The sequence below is a fragment of the Amblyomma mixtum genome, chromosome 1 (assembly GCF_055824585.1).
Source record: "Amblyomma mixtum isolate Tamu chromosome 1, ASM5582458v1, whole genome shotgun sequence".
NCBI lineage: Eukaryota > Metazoa > Arthropoda > Arachnida > Ixodida > Ixodidae > Amblyomma > Amblyomma mixtum.
Genome location: NC_143012.1, coordinates 290660362 through 290670618, shown reverse-complemented (window position 1 = coordinate 290670618; position 10257 = coordinate 290660362). Strand labels below are relative to the sequence as shown.

Genomic DNA, 10257 nt, shown 5'->3' with positions numbered 1-10257 from the left:
ATACGCTTAAGGCGGAGGTTAAATGTATCCTACACTTTTCATGGAAGCCAACGTACATTACATGCCTGTACACGCTGCCGGTAATTACGGCTAGGGTTGTTTGGAGGAGCTCATCGAAAGGTGGCTCCACGTGCAACCCGAGAGCGGAGCACAGCTGGTACACCATCGCCAAGCGCTGAGAAGCCAAGCAGGCGGAGGAAGCGCTGATGTGATGGAGGCAAGGTGGACAGTGCATGACGTGGGGTGGATCATGACGTCACAGTGCTCAGTTGGCGCGCGGAGCACGTTACTACATTTCTGCTAGTACTAGGGCTGATTCGCTGCGGAATGGAGAGGTCCGAGCTTGCCGCCGCCGCAGAGGCCGATCTTCTACATCGCGTTCTTAAGCGCATAATTCAGCTCTTTGCTGTTTAATTTGCTAAGTTGATAAGCCCAAATAGACTTTTGTTCTTGTTCTTGTTGGCCTGTTTGCATAGCGAGAGAGGCACCACGAAAAGATGAGGACGAACACGTAAGGCACACAGTACTGGATGCGTTCCGCGCTGCCTCCCCCCTCTGCCTTCGGTAAGCTTAGTTTTGCCGGTTTTTGTTTATCGGTGTAAATACGATATTTATCATAGCCATAGTCTCGTTACTCTAATATATATACAGGGTGTTTCACCTAAGACTTTCTGCAATTTTTAAAAATAAGCTATTTGAATTAGATGCGCGCATTTTCTGGCATAGCATTGTCAGTGGTGCAGTACATCATAATTCAACTAAGACGTGCTAACTAGCAGGCTTGTTAACCAATATTTAATAGTTAACTTTTAAACTATTACCGTTGGGCTCCTTAATTATTGAGAGGCATGCAGCCCACCGTAAGTAATGTCCATATCCGTTTTTAGAATTTCGAGAACGCGATTATCCTCGGCGCTGTGGCCCAACAAATTTCGCCTACATCGCGCCAAAATACATGCGGTTTGAGAAGCTTGCAGGCAAAGCAACCTCTCCAGTGAACCTAACTCGTCGAAATAGCCAAAATTTGTTGGGCCACAGCGCCGAGGATAATCGCGTTCTCGAAATTCTAAAAACGGATATGGACATTACTTACGGTGGGCTACATGCCTCTCAATAATTAAGGAGCCCAACGGTAATAGTTTAAAAGTTAACTATTAAATATTGGTTAACAAGCCTGCTAGTTAGCACGTCTTAGCTGCATTATGATGTACTACACCACTGACAATGCTATGCCAGAAAAAGCGTGCATCTAATTCAAATAGCTTATTTTTAAAAATTGCAGAAAGTCTTAGGTGAAACACCCTGTATATATATGCCGCACACACACACGTGGCCGGCATGTTTGAAGATGTCAGCGAGTTTGCATTGAATCTAAAGGAAACAAACGGAGGTACCTGGCAGCCTCTGTGATATTCATGACAGATGCCCTTTAGAGGTCGAGAGTGTGCGAAGAATTTTTTCCGCAATCTACCTGCCCCGGAAAAGCAAGTGATGCTACCTCGAGCACTCTAAACTAAAATACTGCTCATAATAATATGAGGCAATGAGAATAAGTCAAGAGGAAAACTACCCAACTGGTGGAATGACTCCCTCCTGCGCCCTCTCTTGACTAATCTCATCCTAATCCCGCAACGTTTAAAGTGATTCACGAACTTTGCAGTAGTGAGGCTGGTGTAAAATTGAAAATTGGGATTTGAGGAATGGAAATAGCGCAATATTTGTCTCACATTGCTCGGTGGGCACCCGTAACACGCACCGTGAGGAAAGAGAGGAAAGTGAGAGTGAAAGAAGAAAGCAAGAAAGAGACGCCGTAGTGGAGGGCTCCGGAATAATTTCGACCAGCTGGGGATCGTTAACGTGCACTGACATCGCACAGCATACGGGCGCATTTTCTGTTTCGCCTCCATTGAAACCCGGCCGTCGCTGTCGGGTCCGAACACGGGTACTCCGGCTCTTTAGAGAAGCGCCTTAACAAGTGAACCACCGAGGCGGGTAACAAGGGAAATTTTATTGCCGTGTGCGCATTGCTTCATTTCAAACTAAAGCGATTGTTTCCACTGATGGAGTTGTGAGACTAACAAAATTTACAGCTAAAAAAATATTTAGCTTTGCTGTATAAGTCCCAACTACATTTGTCATTTTTTTTTTCATTTAAATGCCGGCATGTCCGTGTGCAAGTCAGCACCCTCAGCCATTCATTTCCTTCTCGCGTTGTCGGTTGACAAGGCTGCATTTTTTTTTAACAGAGCGTGAACTTTTTATCGCGACTGTTTCGTAAGTGACAGCACTTCCTGCGTTAATGAGCGGCCTCACTTGCGCAAGTCGAGCTCATTAACCGAAAGCGAGACGGTTCATTCAACGCAGAGCATACGCCACAAATCTTTACGCCTGAATCTCTGAACGCGCAGAAAGTTAACGTAGGCAGCAACGAAGCATGAGGAATGCGCCGCATCGGCAATAACTGCAGGCTGCAAGCGATGACATTGCGCCACGTCGGGGGATTTATTGACTTCGCGCGCTGTTAGCCTGCCCATCGATCCCCGCTCATTTGTTCGGGCCAATCGACTTAAGTAATTAAAGGTATTTGCCCTTGTTCATTACTTTATCACAGTTCCAGCTGCTTGTGCGAATGCCGGCGGGTGCCTGTTTCCGGCGTTTCCATCGATGTTGTCGCTTTAGAAGCAACATGCACGCTCATTAGGGTAGCGCAAGCTAGTCGAGCGAGTGTGATTGCGTTTCCACTAGAACTACAGTTAAGCTACCTTGCATTTACTTAGTTTACAACTAGACAGCTGAACATCGGTTAAATATTGTGTATAGATAAAACAATCATGCACCCTGACCTGCAACAGCGATTGGAAATAAGCGTTTGGAAGACTGAAAGAAAATGAACGTCAAAAAGGCTTAGTACGTGCTAGCCATCAAGAGCGTTCTTCCGTCAGCAAGTGCTGAACATTTTTGTTCTAGTACTTTACATGCAGACTGCCCAGCACCAGGAAATTAGCCCTTGCGAGCTTGGCAGGCAGACTGAGAGGTAAAGGAAGAAAGCGCACGCTGGATCTCACAGCAGGGTTTTTGCTTTAGAGTTCCAGCAGTGGAATAGAGAGGCCGATGGTGTGACGATATTTGTCGCGTACTTTGTTGTTTAAGCTTTAACTGCAAAAAGAACACTGCGAGTCCGGGCGCAAATGCGCCTCATGAAGGGAATGGGGTGATACTTACTTTTACTCGTTTGGTCGTCGTGCATTGGTTTGATCACAAATCACCATTTATATAAACCGTAGCTGATCCATTGATGCTCCCGCTGTATAACAATGAATGGAATAGTTGGTTGAATGTACGTTCACCACGTATTCCGTTCGTTGCTTTCTATAAAAACAACGTGGCATCATATTTGGCGTTCCGCTTAGATAACTGGAACCTAATAAAAGTGTAATGCTTAGAGAGACGTGGAGAAAAGTGACACCGTCAAATACTTCCTGTAGGTGCAAGAATGAGCCCAAGCGGTTACAATGACAGGGGCTGATATATTTAAGCATGTTTTTTTCGCAGATTGCGAAAGCCCTCGGATAACCCCATGCGGCAGCGCGTCCACGTTTGCGGAAGCGACTTTTGAAACTTTTTTTCGAAGCGTCTGGAGCTGTCTTAATAACGAAGGCAGTGATGCCAGCTACACTGGAAATCCTGGTGGACAAAATGGCATGACATTTCGTGCCTAGGAAAAAGGATTGCTTTTCAAAAACAAAGATAAATAAGGCGAAGTTCTATGGGTCGTCTCGGAAGTGCTGTCTGGTGCAGGGGCTTTTGTAGCGAAAGCTACACCACTACAGCTGGGGCGCATTGCACCGTGAGCCTCCGAAAGACCTTGAAAAGGCGTTGAGATAAGTCATGGCTAGTGCTGTTATGCACATATACCTAACCATGCGTGGCCCACTTAGTGGACCACATTTGACCTGGAACTTTGAACTTGAACTGTGCCATTGAATTTTAACCTTGAAGTTTGATCTTGAACTTTCACAGTTAATTTTGACATCGCACGTTGTCCGCAGAGGCAGCAAGAATGCCACGTGGTAATCACGTTGTGTCAAGTGATTCAATTCACAGTTATGGGGTATATATAACCAGAGCTATGCGCTACCGACCATCGACCAGTCTTTGTCTCCATCAAGCCAATCAATGAAGACGCAATGAGCGGCTTTGAAGTGGTGGGGGGAATTAAGAAACAATAAAAGATGTACCAAAGATAAACCATGTTTAATCATGCTTACGTAGCTTTCGCTACTTGAAACTCGGATCGGCAGAGTTGAACCGTTGTCTAACTTCTTGCTTCTATCACGGGGCGGAATGTTTTAGCAAAGGACACTGTAGCTGAAGTTTCGTACCAGGAGCAGTTTCGAATGAAAAAATATAATTGATTGGGAACCAATGGTTTTGTTGAAGACAGGGGCAGAAATTCCGAGAACGCGGGGTATGTGCCGTGCATAAATTCTTTAATCACGTATGTTGCGTACTTCTACGAAGGACATGCAAGTGTAGCGATGCTATTTAGCAGAAAATAGCGATAAGATTGCTTACAATAAAGCTCGCATTTACTTAAGAAAAAGCCATAGGCGGTTTCGAAGCACAGAAAAATGCAACACTGACTGGATTTTTGAGGGAAGCAATAAATTAGGCCTCTAATTGGTTTGGCTTTAGTATTGAGCCGGTTAAATGAAAATACCCCCGAAATTTTCCAAACGGGGACTGTGATGTCATATTCAATGTCATATTCAATGCAGGGAAAGAAGTGTGCATTGAATTTTAGAGTAGAATGAATTGAATGAAAGCGTACTTATTGCACTCCGCGCCATTTTTTCCTCTGCGAAAAACAAATATCGGGATAGATGAAGGAACACTCCCCTGCGTTTCCACAAAGTACCCGCAATACAGAAGAAGAAGTCACTCGTTTCCAATTTTTTTTTAAAGTTGCGAGCCTCCACTGATCGTAGAACACTCATGCCGTCCCAATTTTTCCAACGTTTACTGAGACGTCCGAACCATTGTTCCCCCGAGGCCGAGAAAGAAAGCGGCGGTTTGTTTTAAACCTCCACAAATGACTTCTCGCACGGTCTTTCCGCCGGGAGCACTGGATATGGGAAGCCGCCTAACGGGATTGGAAGGAAGATTTTCACTTAGCGCTCAGTGATCCGTCTTTGACCCGCTTTCCCGCCCTTTTCTCCGCTGGTCGATGGATAAAGCGTGGCGGCGGCAGAGCTGAGAAAATTCCGCTCCATTCCATGCGCCACCCTTGGTGCCTGTTTGTTGCGCAGATATTTTCTTCCCCCTCCCTCCCAAAAAAACTCCGCCTCCCCCTTTCCCTTTTTCTGCTCTCAGTCATCATTTTACCTTTCGTTTTTGTTTTATACCGCCCAAAGTAGCGACCATTCCGAAATGTCTGTCGTGCTGTCGCGTCAACATGTGCCACCCGTGTTGCCACTTCGGTGTCGCGTCAGGCGCTGTCCCTGCTGTTGTGCTTCGCACCGTATTCGAAGTACGGATCCCACGTCTTCTTCCGCCATTCTGAGCTGCTTTGCGCCCATGTCCGAGTCGTCAATCCGCGTTTTTGCTTTGCTTTACTTTGCGTTACGTCTGGGTCTCATCTGTTTCGAATGTGCGTCACGTACTGAGGCGCGTAGTTTTTGCCGCCGCTGGCCGTTGCAGATCATTTCAAGTTCGGCCATGGCTGTCCGCTTGCAGATTACCCAACAACAGGGTATCGGCGAGCGCGAATATCTGAAGCTCGTTTTGGAAGGGTCCATCCAGCCGAGTCGGCGAGGGCGCCCGCTAGAGCTGTCGCCAAAGCAGGTGCTGACGCCTTGCGCTCGAGCGTGGTACGACGACTGATCGAGAGGAACAATGCCTTGGAACCGTAGAGTCGTTAAACGGCGTCGTCACCTTTTGCACCTTTATACCATTGTACATGTATGGCTTAAAGCGGAATGTTATTAAAGGTACACTGAAGAGGAATATGAACTTGTCCTTTTGCCGCGGGAACTCGATCTACACGTTCCTAGCATTCTTGGAAACTGCGACTTACTGCCCTGTGTGGCCGATTTCCCTAATTAAATCGAATTAACGTCCGGCTCCCGCCCTTTTTTTTGAATTCTGCCTCGTACGGTGGGCGGAGTCGACCAACGCGTGGAGTGCCTTTCACCCAGTCCCGTGGCGGCTTGCCGCTCTGGCATCGCCGGGCTAATACGCAGTAGTCCGTAGTAGCAAATAGTCCGCGCGTATTTTTATTTCTGCGGGCTTATTTTGCGGCTATATTATCTGCGAATGAAACTATTTATTCATGGAAACCTAAAAAACAAAATAAAGCGAAAGCAAAGCCTCCAGGGAGCTGGCTGAAAGGAACTTTACGCGTTGGTCGACTCCGCCCATCGTACGAGGCAGAATTAAAAAAAAAAAAAAAGGGCGGGAGCCGGACGTTAATTCGATTTAATTAGAGAAATCGGCCATACAGGGCAATAAGTTGCAGTTTCTAAGAAAGCTCGGAACGTGTAGATTGAGTTCCCGCGGCAAAAAGACAAGTTCAGAATCCTCTTCAGTGCACCTTTAAGGGTAGCAAAGTAATTACGAAGAGGGCCTAATTTACCATTTCTTCACCTCCGGCAAGTTAGGAAGTGCGTTGGAGCGCTAGGTGAATTATATTGTCAGGGTGTGTGGATGTGGATGCAAACTGCCAGAAGAGCACAAGAAGGCCATTCGTCGTTCCATTGCAGAGGTTACCGTGGCACTACCGCGCTTAGAAAGTGAATTTTAGTTGGTGGGGCGTGCAAAGGGCTCGCACACATGACCGCTTAAGAAAAGTGAATGGCGCTCAAGCTTGGTCAGCCAGTGAGAATGTCATTTACTCAAATCAGGAAGAGAGAATTGCTTTCTTTGGTGTCAGTCGCGTGTCGCTTGATACAATACCTGCGCACCTCTGTTTGCGGCGCGCGGTCCCATATCCGCGAACAATGTGCCTGATTTAAATTAAAGGAGCTGGAAGCTAGCCCCTTGTTACCTTTTCCTATTTGGTGCCTTCATGTGATGGCCACTTAAGAGCAAGGATTAACAAGAAGTTGGGTTGTAAGGGAATAATACATACACCACCAAAGACAGTAAAATCCTTGATCGTTAAACACTGAAAAAAAATCGCATTTACTTTTTTTTTTTAAATTGTAAAATAAAATTTACCGCCATGATGTTATTAGAGCCCTGATGAATTGCATATTAGTAGGTACTGGTGATGCGTGTGTGCCAGCCTAGCTTCAATTTTGGGCAGTTCAAATCGGGAAGGTGCAATGAGAGTATATGTCACCCTCCTGTTCCAACTGTCCTGCTCTGTGTTATAATACAGAGCACAGCCCCTTCCCTTGTCCTGTCGCACTGTCTAGCCACTACGTCTATTTCCTTTCACCTGAACCCTCGGAGGGCCTGGCGGTCGTTGGCGTAGCTGAAAGACCAGAAAGCCTTGGTCAATAAGGCGCCGGATACGCTCAACCTTTAATCCGCGTCCTTTTCTAAAGTTTAGCAGTTTTTTTTTCTGCCTGAATAGTTCAACATCAGCTAAAAGCGATAATAAACAGGCGTAAACTGATTGCCGGCGTTTTTACTTTAATGTAGATGTCTATACGGATAGATACAGAAGCGACCATTTTTTGCACCTGTGTATTGTACTTGTTTTATCTACATTTCTTGCACTTCTTATTGCGAAAACTGAGAGTAAAGACGAGACCATTTTTTTTTTTGTGGGTGAATATGTAAAAGTTGTTATAAAACACAAGCGCAATATTTGACGGCGGCATCCTTGGCAAAGTAGCTTTCACGTTAATGAAACCAGCATTGAGTTGCGCTTTTCTTGCTTGCCTTCTACGTGGGCTTGTCTGTCGCTCACGCCATTCTGCTTTCAGCAGGTAGTTCTAAAACGCATTTCAGCCCACATGCGTCTGATAAAATTCGTGCTATTACGGAATTTCCCGGCGCTAGAAACGCTTCCGCCTACTGCTACTGAGCCTCCTAAAATCGGCTACACCTATCAAGATTCTCCGACAACAACAATTATGATCCTTACGTAGGCAGTGAAAGAAATAAGAGGAGGAAGCCACACGCCGCACACGTTTTCCACAATGCCCTCACATTTATTCACGTCCTTCCGAGAGTAGAGCAACAGAGCGGTTGCAGTCACATCATAGCAGGTATTCGGGGCACGTTGCTCCCATGAATATGTCCCGAGCAGTGAACGAGTCCGCTTCGGCGCGCTTCTTCGGGCCAGCGGTCGTCGTTCGAGAGACTCGGCCGTGGAGCTGAACCAATCCTGGCATGCAGGACGCGTCCGCTTCTTCGTAGACACGTTCGTAAAATTGAATGGCGACAAAAACCCCCGCACGAGTTCTCGTGCGTGTGTGTGTGTGAGAGCGCAAAGAGCGACAAAAGTACACAACGATCACGTACGAAATCGCCACCAACCCCGCTTATGCAAACGTACATGATGTTTACACCGTTGTCGCAAGAACCGTAAATCAAGGCAGCAGCCCTCCAGCATCCCGTATATATGCCGCGCCGGGTGTAGCATCTGTGATCACCGTTGGCTCTACGTGTTGCTGAGTATTCTGCGAACATAGTGAAAGCGTTCTCTCTCTTTTCCTTTTGTGGCACTGATAAAGTTGCTATTACACTACTTAACTCGACGGCACTTTTCTTTCTGATTCAAGTGAAAAGCATGTTTGAGCATTGTCCTCTATTTAACGATGTTACTCTGCTTTCATGACGTGACGAGCATGCCATCTGCCGCCTCGAGAAGACCACGGTTACACGAGGACACATGCTATGCGTTTTGGTACATCCTTGCCGCAGAGATTATCAAGAAAAAAAACTGTGCAGTATTTTTTGACGCGACTTTCTGAGGTAAATTTTTGTTGACTGATGATGATTTGATTTTAATGACGAAAAGGTAGATGGGGCAAAAACTACAGGACTAATGTGCCTTTTGATCTGCCCTAGCCTGCGTCGGATAGCATTTTTCCATTTCTTCTAAGACGAGGCGAAAGCTTAGAGATCCTATCAGTGCTCGGCGGGCCTGGATTTCATTTCGGTGGCTCCCGTAGACAAGGCGGGTGCTCTTACTAACAGACCACAGCTGTTATAATAATGTTTCACTCATATTTGATATAATTTACTGAAATGGTGTTGTAGATAGAGTTAGTGCCGACAAAAGCCAACATTTTTCATTGATAATTGTAAAACTGAAAACTCAATTCGCGTCGAACAATCACTTCGGTACTTACAGGCGCCACATCGTCTGAGCAAGCATTTTAGTGCAGCTACATTCAAATGCCTGGATCCTTTCCGGCAGAAGCACCTCCACGCTCGCAGTTTTTATTGCATCAAGTGTTGACACAGTTTGGCTTTTCTTGCATTTTAGGTTCAAGGGCATTTTTACAAAACACAAGAAATTTTCGAATGGGTCCGAGCCAAGCACTCATAACAGCTTAGCAACTTTCATTGTCGGTATATAATAAACTAGCAAAAAGATTTCTAGACCAGAAAAGGATGCCCCCGATACAGTAAACAACTATGCGTAGCATTTAATTTCCGTCCAGTGGCATGTGGAAGCGATGCAATGTTCCAATCGCGCTTTATATGAATCAAGGTGTCGCACGCATCAAGTGTACCAAGACAGCCTGTACACACAAGCGTCGGAGATGAAGTATTCTTAAAGGAACCTAGAGACGAAGTAAATTACCAGCGAACCTAATATCCTTCCGTGTGACACATGTACCTACACACAATAAAACTGCAATATTTAGCCAAAGCCATTGCTGTGTACATATTTATCAGCTCTCAAGCTTCCTTGCATGTAGACTGCTACAATATTATTTTCATAGACTGGTTTGGTTTCGGTGTGCCAGTGATTGAGCATTACATGATACGATTACTAAACACCAATTAAACAGAGCCTATCACAGGGCACGGTAGAAACATATGTCATAAGAAGAACCTTCGGCAGACATCCGTCTTCTCTCCAGCTGTTCAGAAGTTCTCAAAGACGCCTTCCACACAGCACATAGAGTCACACACGGAGCATGTAAACGTTGCGTGAGAACAAATAGGAAACACATATGTGCTTTCCTAGTTCACTTCGCAACGGATGAAATTGCCGCTATGAGGTGGCTTGAAGTGTTAGTGCGATCCACTGCAGTTACAGGCAGTCCACGCCACGGCCATTCGTCACTG

General features: G+C 45.9%; 1 protein-coding gene across 1 annotated transcript in view; it reads right to left on the bottom strand.

Annotated features, from left to right (window-relative positions):
- Positions 1-9984: 9984 nt before the first annotated feature.
- LOC149372016 (cholecystokinin receptor-like) overlaps positions 9985-10257 on the bottom strand; it is a 167895-nt gene continuing 167622 nt past the window's right edge. Inside the window, exon 5 of the mRNA XM_089585590.1 lies at positions 9985-10254. Within this exon, the coding sequence (XP_089441716.1) occupies positions 10223-10254 (32 nt within the window). The 3' untranslated portion in view covers positions 9985-10222. The remainder of the gene's footprint in view (positions 10255-10257) is intronic.